The sequence below is a fragment of the Calidris pugnax genome, unplaced genomic scaffold, assembly GCF_001431845.1.
Source record: "Calidris pugnax isolate Ruff unplaced genomic scaffold, ASM143184v1 scaffold211, whole genome shotgun sequence".
In the NCBI taxonomy this organism is placed as follows: Eukaryota; Metazoa; Chordata; class Aves; order Charadriiformes; family Scolopacidae; genus Calidris; species Calidris pugnax.
The window spans coordinates 9,294,473-9,321,234 of record NW_015091083.1 but is presented as its reverse complement, the minus strand read 5'-3'; the positions used below and the strand labels follow the sequence as shown (position 1 = coordinate 9,321,234).

Genomic DNA, 26,762 nt, shown 5'->3' with positions numbered 1-26,762 from the left:
TTTTTGACAATCTCTTCCTTTGCTACTCCATGTTTTATTTTTGTAACTTGGACCAATACACTTTCAGAGAAGAAAACACATCTTTTAATGTGTGTTAATCACATTTGAATATCCCAACACAGCTCTTCAGACGACTACAGCACCCCTTGTGAAAATCATATGCCACTGTTAAGTCATGAAGACTGTAGAATAATGATGAGAAAACCAATGGTGAGCTCTAACTGCTAGTTAGAGCTACAGTTGGCAATAACAGTTCGAAAACCAATGGTGAGCTCTAACTGCTAGTTCTACTAGAGTTGGCAATAACAGTTTAAGTGCTCCTGAAGTTGGGTAAGTCGATTGTACTGGTAAAATCATAAAATGATCCAGGCAGGGACTGTGTTGGCTTGTCTCACAGGTAAGCAAATTGAATAGACTCTCCTTGTTCCCAGTGGCTTCTAGCTATGATCAAAAGACACAACAGCTCTCTGAAACATTATTTTCCACTTAATTCTTTATATATCCTAGCACCTGACTTTTCTGGCTGCTCCTTTCTGGCAGTTCAATAAATACTTCTTTTCAACATTACCAAGGAAAGAATATCCCTTTCTTGAATTATTACAGTTTAAATATATTTAAGTTCAGCAGCGTTTTCCAGAGCTCAGCCTTCAAAGGTCAACATTCATTCCCTGTAAGGTAATTAGCATATTTTAACATAATGTAAAGATATATTTATATTCAGTTTTGCCCCAGAAAGATTTAGTTAAGGCAGTTTTCAGGCTGACAGCAAGGTCTTGCTGTGAGAAAGCATGATTTCCAGACCTACGTTTGCTTAGGTATGTTCCTGAACACCCGCAGAACCCTAACAGGGCTGAGACCTGCAATTAAGAACGAAGGGGAGAGCATCTGGTTGCTAAATCATAGAACAGTTTGGGTTGAAAGGGACCTTTAAAGGTCACCTAGTCCAACCCTGCAGCAATGAGCAGGGGGACACGTTCAAAAAAATGGCTACTATTGGGTCAAGACCACAATTCGTGAGGTAAATGTGGGGAAAAAAGTGGCATATGGGGAACAGGAGGGAGTGGAATTTTGGCTGGGGAAGCAAAACACATGTACAGTCTTGAAAGCGAGGAGCTGCTGAAAGAAGGGGTACAAGCTGATACCATCAGCTCAAATCACAGCACCCAAGCAAACAAGGCTTTTCAAACCTCTGCATAAATGTGATTTCCAGCATAAGGGGCCACAAAACTTTACTCAATCATTTTCATACCTAATAAAGGAACAATCTAACACCACTCTACATAAGCAGCTTCTACTGTTAAATTTCTGCATCTTACACCTAAATCTCCATTTCCTTATCTTAGGCTCAAAAATGTTAAGGTTTGCAAGACATTGCTAATATATTAGAGTGGTCTCAAATCTTCCCCATGACAACAATGGGCACAGTTCTTTAACATTTGGCGGTGGGTTTTTTTGCTTCTTTTTGTCTGTTTGAATGAAGTCCTAAAGCTTCTCCACACAAAAGTGTAACTATTTGCTTAATCTTTTCCAGTTTTTCAATGTTGCATTTCAAGTGCAGTCATGACAGCCTTCATTATTGTTGTAATGATCTAATGGTACCAAGTACTGTTTCCCTGCTCCTCAAATATACAAGAATTAAAGTCACTCTCAGCTATATCGTAATGGAATAAAAATGAAAACCAGCATTAAAAGTCCTTTTCTGTGCCACTACATCCCAAGATTTAGTTCTACACCTTTAACGTGATTTACACCCATGGTTTGTGAAAGCACAATTTCACATCTGACTATATTTAACAGTTAAATAGCTCAGAAAATAAGCATAAAACCACATAAAAATATACACATTACAAAAAAAAAAAAATCCTACAAGTATACTTTCTTCAGCTTTTTAGTGAAGTGACAGCAATAACAATGAATCCACACAAGGGGACTTCAAATCTGGCCAGAGGACAGAGAATTTTCAGAGGGCTCTCTTATTTTTCAGGACATTCCTGAAGACTAATGCCTCTTTCTAAGGACAGTAACAGCAAAGAGTAAAAACCAGCTGCCCCCTCCTCATAGGCCTAGCCAGAAAGGTTCTTGAAATCCAGGCAGTGGACTTCAGAAAACATTTCAAGGCGTTCTTACCAAAAGCCAAGCACTCCCACACACCACACCCTCAGTTTTAAACTTCATTGCTCAAAGGAACACCGAGACAAGAACTGTTTGCTGGGAAAACTTCCACAAAGCATCTTTACAAATAGATGCAGATAGTCTGCATTTTTCTTTCTTTAGCACGGTAAGAGAGAGAAAAAAAACTTTCTTATCATGAATTTCAAATTTATTTTCACCAACTTACTTCATCAATGAAAATGTGTGTGAATTCATCCAGGCTTTTGGCACCAGCTACTTTCTGAAGAAGAACTCCAGTTGTCATGTACAGCAACCTTGTATCCTTTGAGGAAACATTCTCTAAGCTTACCTGCCACAGTTGAGAAAATATAGATGGGAACCAACAGTTAATGTATTTACAGAAATTATGCATCTGAAAGAACTCCAAAATGAAAGACAGTGTAAACCCATGAGAATTATTCATTCAAACTTGTAAAAGCCTCTATACAAACATATTTTTAAATCCCAGAATCAGTTAACTCAGGAAGCAAACATTTTCTTTGGGAGACATTAAAAACCCCAGAAGTTTACAAAATAAAGGATGTATTCCTCCCAGCAAAGGATTCCAGAAGCAGGTAACTCTGCATAAACATCCTCTCACCATCAACACCAGCATGAACCCACTGACCTCAGGACCCAGAGAAGCCAGTCCAGAGACAGCTATTGTCAAATTACCAGTGAAACAATGACCACAGCAGTTTATTGTGGTTACTGACAAAGAGCTGATTAAAGCACCAGTATCTGATTAAAAGATGAAAGTGGCATCAAGTTTATAAGTGGAGGGATAGAACTGAGTTTGAAGTCGAGTTTGACAAAGCAAAAGGAGGAGGTAGATTTATGAGGGAAAACTAGTTCAAGTTCTTCATATGCTAAGAAGAAACAGCAGGACATTAACAAAACAGTCTGGCCACAAACATATGAAAGTATATTCTCTAACATTTCTTCAGTATGTTAGATACGCTTAAAAGCAATCAAGAAAGAAGATACAGTACTTTTGAATGTATTTTTAAATAAAATTTGAAGTTTCCTTTTACCTGGTATCCTACAAGTCCACCTAGAGTCCATGATCGTTGCTTGCTAACCCACTTGGCAATGCTGCTGGCACCAATTTTCCGAGGCTGGGTAACAGCAATGTTGCAGTAGATAGATCGGTTAATGCAATAATCCAAAATATACTGTGGAACCTGGGTACTCTTACCGCTGCCAGTTGCTCCGTGTATAATCACAACTGAATTGCTTTCTATCAGAGACACTATCTGAAACGATTTTTCAAGAAAACTCATAAGTCTACAAAACAACTCAAAACAGATTTCAAAAAGATTTGAAATATCAGTAGCTTCCAGGCCACATATCAAATCTCTGCAAAACATTCTGCTGTATTTTCTATCATCTCATAGGCATCTGTAGGTAACTGGACTCCTAAAACACATCAGATGATCACAGAAAAGAACATGGGCACACACTTCCTTACATACTTCCTGTTTACAGGTATTTACGTAACATATAATAGCAATCTTTCTTCCTTCATTGGATAAAAAGAATTTTTATACAATGATTTTGTACAATAAACCAAGGTTTTGTTCAATACTTAAAACAGGAACAGAAGTTTCCTTCTGAAAAACAAACCAAACCAAAAAACCAACAAAATCAAACAGAATACAATTTTCAGCTTTATTCCATAATGACAGTACAATGAAATTACCTCTTCCCTGTGTTTGACTACAGGCATATCCACGCATTTCTGGTTCACTAGTGGTATAGAAGTCAAATCACTTGATTCAGGCTGAGACAATGAAGTATCTAAGCATAAAAATAACCAAGAGGAAGTTATTTCAATACAGAAAGGGAAAGACCAGTAGGAGAATATGATCACAGTATTTGGAAGCCTAACTTCTACCAAATTTGAATCATATACTTATGAATACTCATAGAATTAATACTTTTTAATATTAATAGATTGAAGAGATATTCTGTGTTTATGCACCTGCTGTTTCACTGGCAGCAGCTCTGGAAGACATTACTTCTGCTTATGTCACCATCAGCATCAAGGATGTCTACAGTTCTATAATCCTGCATGTTTTTCTCTTAATTAAAAAAAAAAAAACAGTATTTTTGCGTGGTTTACATCACAGCTGCCAAACCTAACCCTGTTTCCAAGAACTTTTTTGACAATACTGAAAAAAACATCCTTCATTCACGTACCCATGTGTTGTTTTCCTTAATGCCCATTGGATCCACAGTACAAAATAACCCATACTTTGATACAAAGACCACTATATTTCTAGCAATTGACATTTAAACCAAGTTTGGTAACTATCATGATGAACTTTCAATGTGATGCTACATTCTGCAGTCTTGGCAGAGTTAGGTCACCGTTAGCACTGGGAAATACAAGACAAAAATTTTACAGTGCTTCCTTGTCTAGTGGGAGGTGTCCCTGCCCATTGCAGGGGGACTGGAACTAGATAATCTTTAAGGTCCCTTTCCAACCCAAAACATTCTATGACTCTATGACCATGAATTTCTCCTCAGCAGCCTGCTCCCAGTTTGACCATGAAAAGCATAAGAGCAGTGAGCAGGTGTGGAGGCAGGAGTAGAAGGTGAAAACAAGGACAAGGCTTTGGTAAGTGACAATTTCGCAAGTTACAACTAAAGAATTTGGCTAAAAAAACCCACTGTACTGAAATAAAAAGTGGAAATGGTTATTATTTCAAAGGGGTTTCACCAGGTATTGCAGTGAAATTTACTTATTGGCATAAAAATAATAAAAAACTGTAAGAAATACATATGGTAGTGGGAAAAACATCTAGTATTCTTTTTATAAAGGAAATATTTCCTGTAAATAAAGTCTATAAACTTCCTTTTGGAGGGTTACTAAAATCTTGTTCAGCAGTGAAGCAGAAGCAGGTGGAACAATTTATTTTGTCTCTGTACCATACCTGAATGTGCTCCAACCCCCCAAATTGTCTTTAAGTGCCAAAGAATACAAAATTAGTTATTCCCACATTAAAACAAACCCCGAAAAGCTGAAGAGTTCATTAAGACAGTTTCATAAAGCACTAAAAAAGAAAGCCACACTCTCCAACAGATTCTGTGTAATGTAACAGTTACAGGTTACTATTGCACAGTGATTTACTTTGCACTACTAAACACGCACAAAACAGAATTTAATATCAGCATCCCTGGAAAATATTAACTGTCCTTTTTAAAACACTTTTGGTCAAGTTTCTAAATATATTCCCCAGGAAAATTCATATATAGCATTCTGTCACAGCAACACTGTACAAAGGCTGACTGGTTTCCCTCTGGCACAAACATGTCACTACTGAGACATCAGGAGCTTCGCATGATTTGACCAATGCTGGAAAAAACCTCAAGCTGCTGGGGAAAAGATTCTGGTGTCAGCATATTCCTGCTAAAGCACTAAAGCCTTCCCACCTTTAGCAGGTTTTCCATGTAACAGTTGCAATTTTGAAAAATGTCTTATACAACAGAGAAGCAGTCCTCTAATAGTGGTTATAAAAAAGGAGGTATCAAAAAATTTAAATGGTAGGATTCAAATTTATTGCAATTTTGAAAAATGTCTTATACAACAGCAGAGAGAAGCAGTCCTCTAATAGTGCTTATAAAAAAGGAGGTATCAAAAAATTTAAATGGTAGGATTCAAATTTAAGCTTCTCTAACTCAGTTAAAACCCAGTGTAATAAGAAATAATTAACCTAAAATTCAATTAAGAATTTTATTTTAAAAATACAAAGGAACAAACTGGAAACAAATAAACAACCACCAGTATTCATGTACCTGCTGAAGAATCAGACCAATTTAATGAATTTTGTATATCTCTTTTTTCTCATTGATGAAGCAATTTTGAAAAATGTCTTATACAACAGAGAAGCAGTCCTCTAATAGTGGTTATAAAAAAGGAGGTATCAAAAAATTTAAATGGTAGGACTCAAATTTAAGCTTCTCTAACTCAGTTAAAACCCAGTGTAATAAGAAATAATTAACCTAAAATTCAATTAAGAATTTTATTTTAAAAATACAAAGGAACAAACTGGAAACAAATAAACAACCACCAGTATTCATGTACCTGCTGAAGAATCAGACCAATTTAATGAATTTTGTATATCTCTTTCTCATTGACGAAGCGTATCTTTTTTTGATATTGCTCTTCATATGACAGTTCTGTGATAGCAACAGCTTACCTTCTCCTAAGCAAAGATATTGGTAACAATATCTTACCTTCTCCTAAGCACAGAAACATATCTTTTTTTGATATTGCTCTTCATATGACAGTTCTGTGATAGCAACAGCTTACCTTCTCCTAAGCAAAGATATTGGTAACAATATCTTACCTTCTCCTAAGCACAGAAATTTGGAAAAAAATTCCAGTGAAAGTAAATGGTTATCCAACATTAGCTACCATCAATAGGCAGAGTCTGAGACCTGGCAGCCATATAACCATTTAGTAGATGCTGCAAGTACCAAGAACTACACAGTTTGGTTTTCTTCTCTGTGCTTAAACTGAAAGAAACATTACTGAGTTTGCCTGGGGAACTAACACCATGACAACTGTGAGACTCCTATCTAGAGCAGACAGCACAGGCTTGGGCCGCAGAATAAACCTGCAATTTCAGACAAACACTGATGTGACCCAAGCAGCCATCAAAACCCCCACTCTAACAAACTGAGGATACAACCTTTTTCTGAAATCCAGATTATTAGTGAAAAAAACAAAACTGGGATTAGGAACTGGGGTAACCACTTTAGAAGACATTAAGGTTTTGCCTATTTTTTTTTAATGCAAGGTGGGGTTTTTTTAACAATGAAGACTCACTGCAGAAGAGAAATACTTGAATATACACCCCTAGGAAAGTTCCAAGGTTGTTCTACTCTTATAAATAACCATTCAACTGTGGACTCTATAACACACAGTGTAAATTACCTTCAACTGTTGATTGGTTGGTTTTTTTGTTTATTTAATGAATCCCAGAACAAGAACTGGTCTTTAGAAAAACAGATCACTTCAGCAAATACAGAGACATCTAGAGATTGAAGGAGATACGGGACTACAGACTGTTCAGCAAGAAAGGCACAAAGTTTCAGTATTTCAATTGGTTCTACTTTCTGGATAACATTATTAAGACTGGGACAACAAACCCAGCCAACGCACACCTTTGTAAGATCTGATGCTCAAACACACACCTTGGATTTTAGAGACATGGTTTACTGATGGTTTTTATCAGAGTTAGGCTGATGGTTGGATCATCTTAAAGGTCCCTTCCAACCTAGAAAATTCTACGATTCTACAATTCTAACATATAAAGAACACAGATCACTTCCCACTTAAAATGGTAAATTGAGGAAGCATGCGACTGGCTCACCATGCTGCCTTATAACAAGCAAAATATTTCTGTGTGTAAGAACCATTAATACAAATCCAGAATAAAAAATGACATTAATTTCTCTATTCAGAGTCTGAAAGAAACTGAAAGCTCAGTTATGGGAAAAATTAATTTGCCTGCACGCTTCCCTTTCAGTTATTATGAAAGTTCTAAATACATTGAATGCCCTGACTAAAACAGTCTACTTGCCCATGGAAAGAGCAATTTTCCAACATTTCCATTACTGTAGCCCACAGAGCAGATGTATTCCTTCTGGTACCTGTTTCCTCAACTGAATTTGAAGAGATGCTTTAAAACAAGATTTGATTTTTTATTTCACCAGTGCAGCTGAATCCTGGTATCTGCCACTATGCAAATTAAGATGAGATGCTTAAAAAAAATTAAATAAATAATTGAAAGTACTGGTTAGGCGAGTCAAACGAGATGCTCACTACATCACTGATAATCCTACCGCTGAGCTACAAACACATGAAGTGATTACAGTTAGCAAGGAAGCTCATGGGAAAGGAAAGCCCCAGGAAACAACCAGGCCCCTACCTGAGCCAGGAACACAAGGACTTCACAGTAAGTCAGGCTACTGAAGTCATAACACAAAAGTACACAAAGTTGCTGCTGACTGAGCTCTGAAGAGCTTATTCCAGAGCCCGGGCAAAGCAATTATCCTTCCTGACTGGGGAGAACAGGCTGACAGTTTTCTGTGTCTTGAAGTGCTGACTGCTGAAGGATGTCCCCACGTAACACCAAAATTCCTAATACTGCAAGTAATTAGGGTTTGCTGTTGGGGCTTCTTTTCTCCATTGCAATCCTCTTCAATTTGCAGATATTTTGAACACAAAAGGTTTTTGGGTGAAAATGTGTGCTATGATTAATTTTCCTGGCATGTATCTGTTCTGAAATCCAAACATTTACGGAACTCTGTAGCTTAAAGGTTTTTTTTTTTTTTATTTCAGAAATCTAATCAGAAACAATGTTTATATTGCTTCTTCTCCGTAAGCAATTACTTCACCTGGGACACAGAAGACTCTCAAAAGAGATCCATTTAATGGTGTGAAAATAATGAAGATAGAAGAGGAAAAAAACTGCCACCCACAAAGCTGCAAGAAAATAAGGGTATCCTTTAGGGACAAAAAAAAAAAAAAAAAAAAAAAGAGTGGGCAGGGGGAATTATTAAGGATTTTAGAGGCTTTCTTAAGAGTAAAACTCTTCAGTAATTTCTTGTCTACAATTGTACTCCACACAGCTAGGAGTGGTGGGGCCTGGTCTAGGTAAATTGTCTTGATCATTTATGCCAATTTTTCATGTTCTTAAATAGAACACAGACCTCCAGACTGGTACAGCCAACAGTCACAAATGGGTCTTGGAGCCCTCAAAATCTGCATAATGAACATACAGCCATTTGAGAACAGCAATCTCATTAACAACATAACACACCTATAATCCATAAAATCAACACTACAAGTCTCATGCTCACTCACTGAGCTTCTTTATTATATTACCCTAACGTAATATTAATGAATCTGCCTGTTAGGTTAGGTTTAGGTTATTTGCTAAGTAGAAGCTGTTTAAGTAAGTTACAACTGGAAGGCAAGAATAAATATTAGAATCTGTGGATTTCAAGGATAAACATTTTAGGGTAGACCACAAGAAAACAGGAATTTATAAAATAAAGTACCAGGATGACTATGCAGAAGTATTTCCTAACAAGCCTAAAGTACAACCCCGTTTCATTTACAGGAGGAACACTGCTAGCAATAGTTCCATTCAAAATTAAGCAGGCCACCAGCACTGCTAAATTAAGTTGCTAGCCTACCGTAGGCAGAACTCTGATTTAATAGCTGAATAACATTAAATTTTACACTGTTTCCTTGAATTAATCAATACCACTATACTTTTAAAGAAACACCTAAGAAACTTACACTTAGTCAACTCATTGCTGGCCTTTCTTCACTAGGAAAGCACATGGAAAACTAGGGAACACTACATTCCTGAACTACAACATTTGAAGCTTCTTCCAGTCCTTTTATTCTCCCATTTTCATCTTTCAGTACCTCCTCCTTTCCCATAAATTTTGTGTAATGTCTAGTGAAGAAGAGATAGTATTTTGTAGTTAGGACAGATGGTCGATGCACTGCACATGCTGGATGAACCAATTGCATCTACTGCCTCTCAGCTGCCGACAGACCCAACAAATGGCTCCAGCACCCACCTGAGTTCCAGAGGTCACACCATTTGCAGAAGCATTGAAAGACAGTAATTTCTGGAATTTTTTGTTTGTCAAATTTTGGTATATCAGGCAAAGGGATACAAAAAACACTACAGAGAATGACACACAGAACAGACAAAACACATAAATGTCCTTTTCTTGGGAAATCAGCTACATTAACAAATTTGGAAATTAAGAGGCACAGTAAGAGTTTGAAGTTGAGCTGTCCTGACAAGTGAGTCAGCCTCACACTGCTTTTACCAGAGCTCCTAGGAAAGAAGTGCAATCAAATTTCTCTCTAAAGGCAGTTCAAAGCAACCATCAAGCATACACAGAAATAACATGGATAGAAAATGGGAAAACAGAATGAAAACATGAATCCAACTAGCGGTACATTTTTCTTGCAGGCACATTTCAATCATATATCTACAATAAACCAGATTTGTGCACATGTAACTATGCAACAGCATTATACATTGTGGTTTCCAGAAAATAAGTTGTTTACTTTTTAATACAAACACACATATAGCATGAAACAAACAAGAAATACAGTATAAGGTTTCATAGTTTTGTTTCGGGGAGGAGACAGGTGGAAAGACCACAGGAAGGAAAAGGACAGGTATATTTGACTTTATAGTGGGAATATAAATAACTACATATATGTATTTATTTTTTACCTGGTTTATAGACAAGCTGATCATTTCCAACTACATCTAGCTCTTGGATCTCTGCTTGTCTGTACTTTTCAGCATATTCAGTTCCAACATTCTCTGTGAATGGCAGCCTGAAAAGGAAAGAAATGACAAATCAATAAATGCTTCCTAATCAAACAGTCATGGATATCTCTGGGAATGACAGCATTCTACAGTAAGTTCAGAGTCTCTACGTCATGCAATAACTACTTTAACGAACAAACTTCAGATATACGTTTTTTTCTCTACAGCTAGATACTGGCCTGAGGAAAGTGTCACATTAAATCTTTTTATTCAAAAAGATTGAGCTCCCAAAATAACATCCTTTAAGTTTTTAATAGCTAGGAATTTCTCTCCTATTGAAAGTCTACAGTTTCTTCCGAACAAAGATGAAATAGCTCTGTTTCACCAATTCTTGACACAATGCAATTATGAAAACACAGGCAATTCTTGCATAATTCTCTGGAGACAGGGGAAGTTGACATGAATAAATACAATCATCTCACTGCTTTAAGGAAAGAACTTTTGTCTTTGAGCCAAGAAATGATGGTGGCCAAGGGAAAAAGAAATTAACACAATCACCCCATCAGTGAATTTTATGGAAATTTATTACACACAAGACAAAGTCTATCCATGACATAAAAAGAATGAAATGGGATAAAAAAATTCTTCTTCTACATAAACTATGAAGAAAACCACATGGATTTCACTAGAGAATAAAGTAGCATATATACAATGATTGTATGATTATTAAATCATAAACCAACTTGAACATAGGAGAGTTTTGGACACATCAAAAGCTCCCTCTTTTTGTCTTTTTTTTTTTGTAAACAAAATACAAACTAGAAGTCAAAACTATGGGTTTGCACTTTGATTTAAGCTCTGGGTCCAGTGCAAGCTTTTGTTACGCAGTGCAGAGCTGATCTGTTTCTCAGTAGCTGCATCTTTGAAACATTTTATAAAAGGAAACTGCTGCAGAAGTATGTATTTCTTGACTGAAAGAATAAAGAACACTGACTTCAAAAACAATTAAGCTGAAAACAATAAGAAATTTTTAACACGACGCTGTGTCACACAGCTCTCATCATAGATTAATTCACAATATCTTCATGCCACAGAGCACCCACCTTCTCTGACAAGCCAAACCCTGCGCCAGCTTGGCTCTGCTACAGACTACTCATTCAGATCACTCATTATTCCTCCTACAGGAAATACCTATTTACCACCTACTGCTGGCAACAAACCAAGAAATGGCTTCTTATCCTATTTTAACAGTATTTTAGGCATAGAGTCACAGTGATTCTTCCCTGGATCTCAAGTATCTCTTAATGCAGGGTTCAACAGGACCACAGGCATCTGCACAATCGCCACATGAGCACCAGCTGTGTACTTTCAGCAGGCAGAGTACAACAGTTTTGTCACCCTAACCCTTCTGAAACCCCCAGGACAGGGAACACTCCACGACAGGCCTGAATCAGAGGTACAATTTGGAAAAGTTCATACCCACCATGTCAGATCACTTGCTAAGGAAGTTATTCCACTGACAGGATATTAAACACAAGTAAAACCCAAAACCATGATGATGGTATCAAAGTCAAGAATCCAGTAGTTGAAAATAACATAATTAAGCTTGGCCGCACAATCCCAATTTGGCAGCATTGTATGCACGCACTATACAGGGTTTTAGTGATATACCCAATTATTATTCATTTGCACAAAACTGCAGCCTCACCAAGTGCACTGAACACACATCTTCGACAACAAAACCTGCTTATGCAGTAAATACAACTTGTCCTTCAGTCCTCCACAAGAAAAAAAAGCCATCTGATTAAGAAAGCAAACGCAGCCTTGGAGGAGCAGGTCCTACTTGAACGTCAGAGCCCTGAGAAAGACCAAGCAAATCACTTCAATGAAAACCTTCCACTGAGGGGAAGGGGCTAAGGGTGAGAAAGGTAGGACTGTGTCCCTCATTTGCTGTAAAGACCTTGCAGAAACATCAGATTTTAAGCAGTAGCTGAAGTCAGATAAAAAACAGTTTTATCTAATACCAGATATATCAACTAAAAACCTTCCACTGAGGGGAAGGGGCTAAGGGTGAGAAAGGTAGGACTGTGTCCCTCATTTGCTGTAAAGACCTTGCAGAAACATCAGATTTTAAGCAGCAGCTGAAGTCAGATAATCAACAGTTTTATCTAATACCAGATATATTCAACCAAATGCTCCTGGAGATGGAGTATTAAGCAGTTCAAAACTGGCTCACAGAAGTATGTATGTGCTTTTGACCTTTGCTGGTACAGCTCCAGGAAAACAAGGACAGTATGACCTCAGTGATTTGTGAGAATACATTAATTTCTTTGGTTGGATATTTGGGTATTTCCTTTCAGATATTAGGTTTTCTGTCTTCAGAAAACAGCACGCCGTAAATAAACCTCAGGCTACACAATGAATAAAGAAAATATTTAATAGCCAGTCATTAAGAATGAACATTGCTCACTCGATGCACTGAATCGGGCTACAGTCCTGGGGAAAATCAGATGCAATTAGAAAACTGCGTACGGGCATATGAAATGAACAAACAACCTTCATTACATCATTTCTCAATGTCTGAATGCTGAACTTTGTAGCTTTAATAAAATAAAAAGCTTAAAGAGTAATGTTATTTTTTAGAGCAAAATGTAAAAAAAAAAAAAATTAAAAAAAATCATTATTTTGTGCCCTCTGGCCCTTTCCTAAGTCATCAGAACGATATAATCCTTTCAAGTAATCATTAATGAACCATCAGTAGGAGGTATCATCCTGTATATACCTGTACAAACAGAATATTTTTCTAATGAGTTTCAACAAACATTTGCTGACAGCAGAGGAATGACAAGATTGAGAAAATTCAAATCCATTCCAGACTAGGAAAGGACAATACTAATGAAGGGTTTTTGCTGGATTCTACTTATGAAGCATGTGTCTGTCCAATACACCAGTTATTTCTTCCCCATTTCTATTCACTCTGACATAGTGAAAACTCACGTTTTGGTACACCTGCCCTGTTATAGCTTTAGGCTTTCCAGATTCCAGCCTTGGTGCTCACCTACTTTTAGACTCCTCCAGGTCTTTCAATCCCCCACATACAATAAAACATTGGCAAACAAAAACTTTTCAGCTGCACACATGAAACAATTTTTTAGAGCAAAATGTAAAAAAAAAAAAAATTAAAAAAAATCATTATTTTGTGCCCTCTGGCCCTTTCCTAAGTCATCAGAACGATATAATCCTTTCAAGTAATCATTAATGAACCATCAGTAGGAGGTATCATCCTGTATATACCTGTACAAACAGAATATTTTTCTAATGAGTTTCAACAAACATTTGCTGACAGCAGAGGAATGACAAGATTGAGAAAATTCAAATCCATTCCAGACTAGGAAAGGACAATACTAATGAAGGGTTTTTGCTGGATTGTACTTATGAAGCATGTGTCTGTCCAATACACCAGTTATTTCTTCCCCATTTCTATTCACTCTGACATAGTGAAAACTCACGTTTTGGTACACCTGCCCCGTTATAGCTTTAGGCTTTCCAGATTCCAGCCTTGGTACTCACCTACTTTTAGACTCCTCCAGGTCTTTCAATCCCCCAAAAACAATAAAACATTGGCAAACAACAACTTTTCAACTGCATACATGAAACGCTCAGAATTTTACCAAATTAAGAGGCAGTAAAAAGCATTTTTGTGACTCTAACAAAATTGCTGAAAATTGAAAGTCATCAATTTAAGGAAATGCAGGAGTCTTTGGATGTTCTGGTTTTTATTCCTTCCCTCTCATTTGAAAAAGATGAGAGTTTGATCTTTTTCAAGTCAAGGGCATGTTTCATCCTCAAAAACGGCCAAATTTCTGTGGCTGAACCTGCAAATGTATGACATTGTGCCACCGTAAGTGGAGAAAGGCAGACAAAATTCTACAGCACTGAGAAAACCATCAATCATGTAACATCTCTCAACAAGTAACTCTTGATACATCCTAGCATCTGCAAAACACAACATGTCAGCTGCCTATGAAGGTGTACACATCTCAAGACCTACCTATTTTAGAAAATACTCTCAGAAGCAGCAGACATGGGAACTTTGAGCCTGAAAAGCAGAGGCAGTGGAAGCTTACTGCACAGGTAAAAAGGAGGTAGACGACATGCCTCTTTTTGGAAGAGAATTAACACTGTTTCTTATGATATAACAGGATACTGTCCTTACTCCTTTACCATATGGTTCAACTACTACAACATTTTTCTGATGTGTGACAGAGTGGCACATATGTTTAAGCACTTATTTGGACAATTTTTTTAAAAAATATTTCTTACTTGGGTTTAAACCCAGTGTCATAAACATAAAATTAAATACAGCTGCCACTTCAGGGGAATTACTAGAAGGGAAAGGCAGTTTAACACCAGAAATTGTTCACACATCCAATTGTAAATGCTCTCAAATACACTGAGGGTGCCTTTCTTTAAATAAACTCAGCTACAGAAAGGTCTTCCTTTTCTTCAAGCTATAGAATGACCTCTAACAAGTCAACAAGGCCACCAACACAGAGCACACGTGGAAATTTTTGTATTTGAGCACTTGAAAAATTAACGAAAGCATTTTTGCCTACACTTAATTATCAAAAATAGAATCAATCGCCCAATCTCAACCACAACTGTGACAAGTAATGTATGTGGCTCTTTTCAATCACGTATATGACAATGGCAATGCATACACTGAAGATAGTTACTATCTCTAGAAGCAATGCTCAAAATAAGCCTTATTCAATGAATATACACATACTGGCTTATTCCCTGGAAAAATAACACTGCTTATGCAGCAAACCTGACTGTATAAAGAAAATATTCAGGTATGTAATGACATTCCAAGGATTAAAATGCTTGCTTATCCAATTTCAGATAATTTTCTATTAACCACTTCATTTTGGAGTAGAAGGTCCTATTCAAGGCCATGAACATTTCCATCTTAGAGACAACAACCGAAAAAGCAAAGTGTTCTACTTTTTAAAAAAAAAAAAAAATCTTTATAGATGTACTTTTTGCTTATTTATGTTCTGGTTCATTTGACATAAAAATCCCCGTTCATACGGGACTGGGAGTTGAGCATAAGACTTGTGTCACTCATTTCACAGATCACAAGAGAAGAACTGCCCTAAGTCATGGCCTCTATCACACACACAAGCTGTCCACCTACTTGGGGATTTTTGGGGTGGAATCACTTGAAAAAGCACTTAGCCTTACAGCATACAGAACACTATTTTGCTGTACAATTTTAGTATGATATATACAGTAAAGTGTTTCAAAGCCTCTTTTCTGAAACTAAAATAATGTGACATTTTACATAACCGAACATTTGCCATGACAGTAAATAACCTTCCACTGGGTTTACTGAAGGACATACTAAAAATTCCTTTCCTTTTAACTGGCAGCTGGTGTTCCATACTTCTAAGAAGACTGGTTTTACTTGCAGAAATACACTAACTTTAAAGAAATAATGTACTGCCATTCCAAAACCATAATGTTTCAGTCACAAAAATAGATTAGTAATTGAATTCAGAATAAGTGAAATCTATGAAATATTAAACCACAGATTTTAAGAAGTGATTTACAGATTATTTTAAGAATCTAATAATCAATGAGGTACATGCCTTTTTTCACTCAAGAGAGCTGTTCTAAACAGGTAATTAGTTGGATTTAATGATAAAGTCTTCATGTATGAGCATCTTAAAGGCTTGCACTGCTCTTCCTCACAGAAGTTATTCAGAGCTCCTGTTTTAAAACCTTAACTAGCTGGGAGAGATAGAGGAAGTGCACTAAAACTACTTTGCAAAATCCTGAAAAACTCAAATGTAAACACTTGAATTTTGATAGACTGTGTAAACTCAACATCTCAGAAATACTTCTTCTATGTCAAACTAACAGCTCTATAAGACCTTCCATCTTCGACCTTACCCACGGTTAAAATAACCCACCGTAAATGGCAGGATTAAACATGCTCAAATGTACTGTCTACTGCTCTGGGATTTTATTCCAGCAGGGGAGACTGGGATGAACTGCTGGGCTTCAAAGAACCGGACTCCATGGCACAAGACAGCAGGGAGAACTGCCGTGCAGCATCAACAACTTCTCAAACTGGCTTTCTGACAACAAAAAAGCGTGCTGTCCAACAGCACACTCAATCAGCGTCAGTAAGTATTGAATTTGTAGTTCTTGCAGACAAGCAAAGCAGTAGCTCCAGGACTAACTAAACCACTTTTTTATTATAGGACCTTCTTGTCAGTTTAGGAAATTACTTTGCGTATGTGATGTTAACACACGTATGTTAAGACTGAAGTCTTCTTGCTGTACTCAGAACTGACTTGGATTTGCAGTTTTGTTCTCCCAGAATACAGTTACAGAATACAGTGTTTAAAAGAAAACACTACACTGGAAGAACAGCTGATCCCTCGAGAACTTGTATTCCTTGTGAGAATTTCAGATTTTGCAAGAATGGTAACTTGTTTCAAGAATATGCCTTCTGCATTACAGCAAATTATTTATTACAGTAGCATTGAAAGGTAATGTAAAATGTAAAATTTACTTAATGTAAGCTTCAACTTAACTAGACATCACGCAAATAGCTAAGGTTCCTGGCTAAAGAGATTATTTTACTTAGATTTTTTTAAAAAAGCTTTCAAGACATTTCAGAAAGCATCAGACAGGGTAAAATAAACATCTTCTGTCACCCTTTTTTAGCTAAGAAATATTACCTTGCCTTAAGCAGCCCCATCTTCTAAAGTAGCTGGTATTAAGGTTAGTTATGATGATTTTCAAGTAAGAATCCACTTTTCTGTAATGCTACAGCTTATACTAGAGGGAGTTTTCTATAAACATCCACAAAACCACCTAACTCTTATTCTTCAACAACTCCACTTTGGAGTTATGCTTTGCCATTGTATCAACAAAGCTAACATCCAAGTATATTCAGCACCCTCAGAACATGCATCCCAGGTGTACTCATTCTGTTTCCCTGGGGTAAGTTTCAGCTATTTAAATCCCTGCGTTGTCTGTTGTACTTACATCACAAACCTATGTAATTTCTTACTCTGTAGTTGTTCTGTGGTTTCAACATAGAGCTGAGGGCTCCTAGTTGGTAACACAGAGATCTGTAAGAGTATTAACAAGGAGAGATTCAGAGGTTTTAACCCTGAAGAACTATAAAAGCAATCAATATTTCTAACGTAAGTAAATGCTAAATCTTTGCAGCCTCACACCAGTTAATTGATTCCAGAGTATCTTAATCGCCAAGTTCCGCCCTCACAATGGTGATGTTAAACAGAAAGAGGCAAAAGAGGAACCGCTAGAACAGATGAGGCATTTTAAGTACCAGCCACTTTCAGCTTAAAGATCAGAACCGTGAACTGGACCTCCACGCCTTCACACCAAGCCACACACATGGCTGAATAAAACCACTTTGAAACGGAGGGTTCTCACAGCAAGCACCAGGTTTAGATACAGCTCTTCAGGACAAAACATACCCAGAACGTAACTGCCACCAAGGATGCAGCACTGTCTTCAGAAGAACTCTTTAAAGATGACACGTACTAATACCACACCAGATTGACACTCCTTTCCCCTCAAATCAAGTAAGACCTAGTAACAGACTCCCTAAATATGCCTCCTACTAACCAGAATGAATCAAGCACTAAATGGCACAGTGCCTCATATTTAATTTATTTTAAGGGTGAAAGAAAATAATAGAATAAACAGAGCACATGGCCCCAGTTGAAACTGCTCTGCCACATGCACTAGGGCATGCTCGTTATGCTCACTGGTGATCCAGAGTCAGTCATTATGAAGATCAGTTTCTAAATTAGAGGGTGCATCTAAGCTTACCAAAGCCAGCAGGGAACCTCCATATTCATCTATTCTAGAGTAATTTCATGTAAATTATGCTTAGTTTGTATACTCAAATAACTATGGGAAAGTAAGTTAAGCTACCCCAATGATTCCTCACTTCGGTATTTGTAAGCCAAACGTCATGAAAGCAGCACAGGTAAAAGCCATGGGGAAGACAAATATAATCACCCAATCCCATAAGAAATCCTGCCCACAGCAAAGCAGAGTCACTACTGCAGAGATGCATTTAGATTGCTCCATCATTCCATGTGTGCTTGTCTTCACTCACCTGTAAGGATAGAAAAGTTTAACAACCTCCTCACACATGAGCTCTGCCATGCAAACTTCTATTTTAGATCGCCCAGCTCTAATTGACCACTCTTAAGGTGAAGCATTTATTCTTCATGTGGTCTGAAGGCAGAGGAGACACAAGTCGATACCTCTAGCTGCATGGCCATGCAATCAGAGCTTCTCCACAGGCCTCCGTTACTATTGTTGTTTCACAAAAAGGCTTCCAAGAAGTACAGGAGTCTTTACATTACACAGCTAGAGTAATCTGTGGAAACCATACACATAGTGTAATACAATCATTTAGTTACTGCTTATGGAGTTGCTAGTTCCTCTCTTACGAAAGAGGAAAAACAAGAAGTTCTTCTTTTCTCCTCCCCTCCTCCAACATCTCCACAACCAGGTTATGCAGTCTCCCAGCCAACTGCCTAAGTGAGAAATGCCTTTGTAAACTGGTAAAATCGGCAATTAATTCAAGAAGTAAATCTGTTTGATGTTTCCCCCATCTGTATTTTCCCCCCATTTACTTGCGACTGACTGTAGAATAACAATTATGGGAGAAAGAGGAAGACATTGACAATTTGGAATACATTTTTTTGGTACCAAGAAGTCTACAGGATGAAAATATCACCAAGGTTTTTTAAAAGTCTGTTCTGTACCTAGCCATTTAAAAAAACCAAACAAACCTGCATGTCTTACACAGGGATGCAAGGGAAGAGATCCCGCTTTATCTACTGGCTGCCACCCTTATTACTTACCCAATCAATTTATTATCAATTATTTACCCAATCAATTTTCAATTAGCATGTGCTCTTGTAAGGCTATTGTGTTGGCTCTTCACTGATCAACCTGGACCTGCCATAGCAAGAAAGGAAAGACCACTAAAATTGTCTGAATTGATTTATAAAAGGAAATCTGCACTTTGGCTCCAGCGACTCTTGATGCTCCCTCAGTTCAACTGGACAACAGCATCAGAAAACAAGGCTAAAATATGCTACAGAAAAATGAATAGTTAACTTAAGAGAAAGCATAAGAAATGTTTATGTGAAAATACACCCAGTTTTACCTAAATAAGAGGAGATATTTCAAAGAAAATTACTAAGGTATAGAAGTAAACAGAAGTTTTAGGAATTCATTACATTCCTTGCCTCAAAAATTAGGAAAACAAAGTAACGTTGAAGGAAAGTTTAAAAAAGTTCAAAGGCTCTTCAATTTACATTTTATATTACACACACAATTAGGGTTAACTTACAGGAAAAATATCAATTAGCAAACAAGTGCTCTGCTGCAGTGGCAGAATAAATTATGGTTTATTAAAAAAGGCAAAAATTACTCATCATTATAACACTAATGTTATGGTCTCATGCAAATATACCATTGTGTTTTAGTCACTAATACCAGCAAAGAAAAAAATCAGAATAGGGATATTAAAACTATGAAAACACTGTTTCGGTATGCTACAGTAAGAAAGCAAAAGTGCTGGGACTGACACTTCTAGAAAATTTACAGAAGTGAGTAATGAGATGAAGCGCCAAAGATAAGAGAGATTCAGAAGCTTAAGACCATAAATTACTTTTAAAAACCCAGCACCTCCAAGTTACAAAAATTTACAGACCAAAGGAAGATGCAAGGTTGCCAGATGAATGTTGAGGAGAGAACATTAAAAAAGAGGAAAAATAAAAAAAAGGCAAGAACCTAAAGGTAGTAAAGACTTCATACCATTGGTAATTTTATTACTGTAATTTTAGCAACTGCCTAAAAATTAATGACGGGAATAAAAATATAGCCTCCCCATCCCCCCAGTTAACATAAATCATAACAATAAGTCTAGTTACAAATAAAGACAAACTCAGTAATGCCTACAGGGAACAGACCCACTATCAGCCAAAGTCAAGCCCTAACTTTCATCCTGACACAGCACTGCAGAACCATGAGTATATTTAGGCATAGTTGGATGGAACTGTAACTCTCCCCAAAGTTTCCAGGATTAACCACTGACAAGCAACTGCATAAAATACTGCTCTATGTTGAAGTTCTAGTTCCCAACACCAGCCTCACACGAGCAGTCATCTCTTCCTGAATACAGATCTGAAGCACAGACAAAACTACAAGCAATACAAATTTTCAGCTTAAATGTTCTCCTCCCAACAGAAAGAAAAAGATTAGTGTCCTGCCTCAGAAAATTATTTGATCACGCGACCAAAGATTAGGTAAAAGAAAAAACCAAACCAAACTGTTGTACATTTCACATTTAATTAATTTGTACACCTTCCAGTATGCATCTCCTTAATTTGCAAAGACACTACAATGGCTTCATACTGTACAGCAGTTTACTTTCTGATTTGATTCGGTGGGAAAAAAGTGATGACATGTTAACTGTGCTGTAAAGGAGGTGGCAAAGGGTGTTTTAATTTCATCTGAAAATCTGTCAGGACACTTCTGTCATCATAAACCTAGCTCCCTTCCTTTTTCATAGTACCACATACAATGCAATGTGAAAACCTTCCAGTTGAAGAGGATTAACACTGACATTTGAATTTTTCCAATGTATAAGTAATATCAGCTTTAATAACGGCCACACACGTCATCCTTTATGTTGTATGACATCTAGAACAAATTTACAGAACCCTTGTTCTCCCAACAGTCCAACACGCCAGTGGAGGCAAAAAAAGTAGGAATGAAAAATACTTACAGGAGCAAAGACAGTCATTAGAAGAAGGAAGAGCAGAAGAGAAAGCATTTCATATACCATGGCTACTGTTTAGATTAATAGGAAGAGACCAGATAACTGGAACGGAAAATGGCTGCTTCAGCGACCTTTAGTGTGCACAAGGCCATCCCTGAAAATGAATCTTAAAAATGGATATACTCAAAATACTCATCAAGGAAAGAAGGAGCAGGCAACTGACAGCCAGTTGAGAGAGAAGCAAAGTCTATGGTAAGACTTAACAATTCTGGGCTTTTTAGATCAGTTTGACCTCAATTTGCATCTCTTTTTCATTCTGTTCCTTTAATTAGATTAATGTGTCTTTCATAGCATACCATAGGTGTTACAGCCTGGCTTCTTTAAACACATTTAAAATGTTAATTAAAAATGCTAAGAGCTATGCAAAGTAATGAAAAAGTGTCGTACCGTGAGATTGATGAAATTCATCTGGAAGTATTTAATAGCAAGAAGTATTTAATATAGCAACAAAATCCTGAGCAACTGTCAAATAGCTCGTTTTTGTCAACACTCACTTAACAAAGGCTTTAGATGATCTTTACTAGAGAAAGACTATCCTTAGCTGTTTAAAAATGACAGTAGAACAGCCTGATCCCCCTCTAATGGGAGAAAAGTCTTCCAGCATCTCAATGGCCCGAAAGTCTAGTTTGATGATAAAAGCAATGTAGTTATTTTTAGCACTCTACAGGCATAAAAATACAGCTCTAAACTGTGACCTACAGCTATGCACAGCCAAGCATCACATCATACGACAGCCTTAACTTTAGCTAGAAGCACGTCTGTAGTTGCTTCAGACTATCATTATTCATCTCACTACCAACAATACCTTCGGATGGATTTAGCAACAAGCATTTGAAATTGTTACCATCTTCTTTTAAATTGCTGCCATCGGCAGAACTCAATTCAAAGGTAGGAGATCTTAATGGACTTGTAGAAAGTATTTGAGAGACCATGTTAGGTTAAATGGATTACTGCTCCTCTCTGGTACAGAGGATAAAAAAGAACCTTAAAAGCAGAAAAACTTAAACTGTCATATTCGGTACAGAAAACCATTTTTCAAAGCACAGTTTGAGTAAATGAAAAAAAAAAAAAGAAAAAAGAAAAAAAGAAAAACCCCTTGTTTTCTTCCACCAGTAGTAACAGCCTGGAAACAGGATATGCGAGAATAAGAGACCTTCAAGCAAACTCACCTGAAACAACATTGCTCACAGAAAACTGCGAAGGTAATTTATGTTATTTTATTCCTATTAGTATGCTTGTGTCTGCATGATTTGTAACAAACTGCAATTTAAAAAGCCTATTCCACCAGATTCTTGTTTCCAGGTTATATAAACAAGAATTTATTTAACATAAAAATTTATATTGTAGTTTTAAAAACAAGAGGACTCAAAGTTCCAGCACTGAACTTCAGCACTGAATTTCATCATTTTTTAAATGTATGGGTTAAGTCAATTTTTGGAGATTTGGGGTTTTGTTGGGGTTTTTTGATTTTGGGGTTTTTTGCTTGCTTTTAAACCATAAATACTACCAGGATAAAAAAAAAATAATTATTTCCAAGATGACAGATATGCACTTTTAAATGCTGTAAACTTCACATAGTTATGTTAACTCAGAAAGCAGACGACAAACATTATAAAAGGCAAGCTTTGTCAGATTTACTTATGGCTTGGCAATTATTGTTACTACTACTTACACTGTACTTTTAGAATCATTAAGGAAGTTTCCTTTAAACATTCAGCTACTAAGAAGAATGTCTACAGGTATAAATACCATCAGTCGGACAGTGTCTGGTTTAAGGAAATAAGCAGACAGAAATAAGGAAAATTTTTTTTTCTCTCCCCTCACAGCTTAAAAAATGCCACTTTTTGGCTGGATGAAATGGTCAAAAAATGATTCCTACAAACCCACAAGATATCCTGGATCAGAAGTAGTTACAAAAACCCTACTGAGGGAATTGAAATGGCACCTGAAAGAGCGTGAAAGATTAGTGCAAGAGATCGAAAATGAACAAAAAGTCCAAAAGACCGGCATGGATTACAACTGGCTGAAGAACTACCAAAACCCCCAAGCAACAATTCCAGCTACTGAGCAACGGCAGCTCGAAGTTCTGTGTTCACAAATCCAGCCTTGCCAAACAGGAACTGTTCTCAGCAGGTAATTGTTTCACATTTCTCTAACTTTGACTACTCTGTCATTAGAAAGATGTTTCTTCTACTTAATCCAAGTTTATATTTGGCTCTGATCTTTCTTCCAAAGTAACAATGAACAGCAACTGGAAAGCATTTTTACAGGTGTTTTAGAAATTACATCTTTACTTTAATATGTTGTACTTGAAGGAAGTTTTTAATCAGGATTTTCCTGGTCTAACCCAAAACAAAGGAAGTCTCATGTGCATAAACACATGACCTCTCAATACTTTCAGTTTTTCCTCTGTTATTTATCCTCGGTATTTATTAAATAATAACTCAATAACCAAAAATCAAATTAAAGCACTAATGCAATGCACTGTTACACAGAAACCCAGCCTCACTGTCCAAAACACCCCTCATATTTTACAAAGAAGAATAATTCCATGCCTGTATTTTAAATACATTTTCTAGGGACACACAGAATAGTCAGAACAAGCCTATGCGCCTTTTAAAGCCCAGAATATACCTAAGGGCAAAGTCAGTTTAAATCAATTTACCCAGATGGGCCAAAAAAAAAAAAAAAAAAAGCAAGCATATCCAATAACAATAGCTTTCAATCCTCATAATAGCTGGACCACATCCAGTGCATTGTTAGAGCTCTTTTCCTCTTATAATCTTTGAGGGGAGGTTTGTGGGGAAATGTGGCAGCAAGGAATAAATGACACCAGAATGTAGTCATTTCCTCCTCCTTCCCCTTCCCTCAAAAGACCAGAGAGGAAACAGAAGAGTTTTTCAACGCTGATGATTAGATTCCAGTTTTTGTTTGTTTCTAGATTTCGTGAAGTTTTGGCAGAAAATGATGTTTTACCTTGGGAAATAGTCTACATATTCAAGCAAGTTTTAAAAGATTTTCTTACTACCATCGAGAGAGAAAACCAACAAGACCAGCTGGTTGATGCTTGGAATACAAATTGCTCTGAACATTTCAGCCTGCACGGAGACGGTTCTAACAACTCGGACAAAGACGAAATCCCCACGGTTTCAAGTTACGTCGACAAAAACACTCAAAGCATGTTTCCCACTTTCTCTCATAGAATCTGGAATCTACCCTATTACTACCCGTCAAGTTAAGTTGGTTTGTGTTTCTTTCAAAAAGCTATGTAGACCTTTACATTCCTTTCTTGTGATTGCCATCCACAAATATAAGAATAAGAAATGTGACATGCTCCCCTTTTTTCCAAGTTCAGAAATGAAAATGCTTGATTCTAGCTAGTATGCAGCATTTAAACTCTCCTTTTATCTCTATAGTACCTTAAAGATGTTGTGTTTGAAGGCACCTTTTAATCAAAAATGTAGATGTTTCTGGAAAAAAACCCTCTGAAGCGTTTTTTTTTTTAGCCATATACAGCTAGATTTATTTAAACAAGAAAGGACTGCTTCCCATTTCAAAATAAAATAGCATTAACCCCCAAGGTGTTAGGTGAAACTTCTGTATCTGTCACATAGCTTTTAGACTCAATGGGAACTTTGTACTGTGTAAGATATATGATTTCATATAATACCAGTTATACCAAACAAGTTGATAAATACTTTTTGGAGCTGAACAGTTATTTCTTAATGTCAAGAATAAATTCTAAATTGAAAACAATGTCAGAAATTATAACACCCAGCATGTACTGTTCCTGTATTTTTTCTAAACTGTGCTCTGCATGCGCTGAAATACTGAAGACAGACAACTAAATGAAAACGCTGGATATTTACCAGCATTTAACAACTAGCTCTCTATTCTTTAACAAGTTAATGAATTATTTTATTTCAAATAGTTGTACTTCTTTATTTGGCTTATTGCAGGTTATCCCGAAATCCAGATTCTGCATTAAATCTAAACATTTTGACCAAATCAGACAGTACTTTTCTAGAACAGCAACAGAGTCAAACAGATCATTTCCAAAGCAAGAGCTGATCTTTTTTAAATTTAAACAAAAATTTCATGTTTTCAGTTGCCATTATTATGAACCACAGTGATAGGTGAAGTTTTACAAGACTGATTGGATATGTAGCAGTTGCCATCACAGCAGACAATTAGAGCAGAAAATCAATGAAAACATATGCCAGAACTCAGTTTGCTGCATTTCCAATTGTGCTCCCATCACTGTATCTAACAAGTTTTTACATGTCTTTTATGTAACCCTTCAACTCCAGATTTGCTTTTAATCTGTCTGCCACCTTATTAAAAAAATGGGCAAGACTCACACAGCCCAATTCACAAAGAGCACTAATTTAAATACATGGAGGAAAACTGCTTCCTCCGATATTTTCTTCAAACATACCGAAGACGACATTCAGATTTCCTCAAATTGGTAACATAAAAGTGAAAGGTATTTCCTTATGCTCCCCAGTTTTATCCCACACCCAAGAAAGAATTTACTAATAATGCAACATAAACTGGGTGAAACAAATGGCACATTATCTTCATAAAAGACAAAGATACTATTTGAAAAAACCTTTGGAAAGTTTATAATCTGGAGAACATTTCATGCAGGAGAGTAGAATATAATCTGCACAGAAGGTGGGACAGCATACACCTAACTGCATACACCTGACAAAGCACAAAGGACTAGAGTAAATCAGTTCCTATAAGTTTATAATAATAAAAAATTGCATCTCAATACCAAAAATAACCAGCGCCTCTACTTTCCATAAATTAAATAAACAAAACTTCACAAGCATGTGCACACTCATATCTGCACTCAGCTGATATAAACTCTCTGCCCTCCTTTTGTGCAGCTTCTCGGTTTGTGGATAAGTAACAAAAGAGTTGATCTCAACTTACTCTTCCCTACTGATGCAGAATAAAGAGTATCAGATTCTTTTCACACAGTTCTAAACAAGACATGGATCCCTGCATGAGGGCAGGATGGTTTGAAAGAAAGGTTTTTCCTCAGTGATAAAGCTCCCCAAAGAGTTAAACCTCAAGTACCTTTTCCATAGAAAACAGGGTAACAGGTACTGAGCATATAAAAGGCATTAACAGAATTAACACTACATTGAGAATTAACATCCACAATGCTGGTTTCAGAAAATAACTTTTATTTAGTCAAACATGCAAGATTCCTGCAATATTAATTCATATATCAGTTTCTTAAAAGGGTCCCTTCACAGCTTTCTATTGGAAAACAGGCGAAAAAAGCCCTAAAAATTTAGCTTCCAAATTTTAGTTTATGGAAAACAGTAGGCCAGTAAACATGCAGGGTCCACTTA

General features: G+C 36.8%; 2 protein-coding genes across 2 annotated transcripts in view; one reads left to right on the top strand and one right to left on the bottom strand.

Annotated features, from left to right (window-relative positions):
• The window catches only part of TDRD9 (tudor domain containing 9), a 54,293-nt gene extending 43,761 nt beyond the window's left edge, over positions 1-10,532 (bottom strand). Inside the window, exons 1-4 of the mRNA XM_014957463.1 lie at positions 10,437-10,532; positions 3,854-3,951; positions 3,186-3,407; positions 2,339-2,461 (exon numbers count right to left, since the gene is read on the bottom strand). Coding sequence (XP_014812949.1) covers positions 2,339-2,461; positions 3,186-3,407; positions 3,854-3,880 — 372 coding nt within the window. The 5' untranslated portion in view covers positions 3,881-3,951; positions 10,437-10,532. The remainder of the gene's footprint in view (positions 1-2,338; positions 2,462-3,185; positions 3,408-3,853; positions 3,952-10,436) is intronic.
• An 11,974-nt stretch (positions 10,533-22,506) lies between these two features.
• Positions 22,507-24,632, top strand: RD3L (retinal degeneration 3-like). Its single transcript, XM_014957464.1, has 3 exons — positions 22,507-22,595; positions 23,220-23,526; positions 24,335-24,632. Exons 2-3 carry the CDS (start codon positions 23,228-23,230, stop codon positions 24,630-24,632), a joined length of 597 nt encoding a protein of 198 aa, XP_014812950.1. The 5' UTR covers positions 22,507-22,595; positions 23,220-23,227.
• The last annotated feature ends 2,130 nt before the right edge of the window (positions 24,633-26,762 follow it).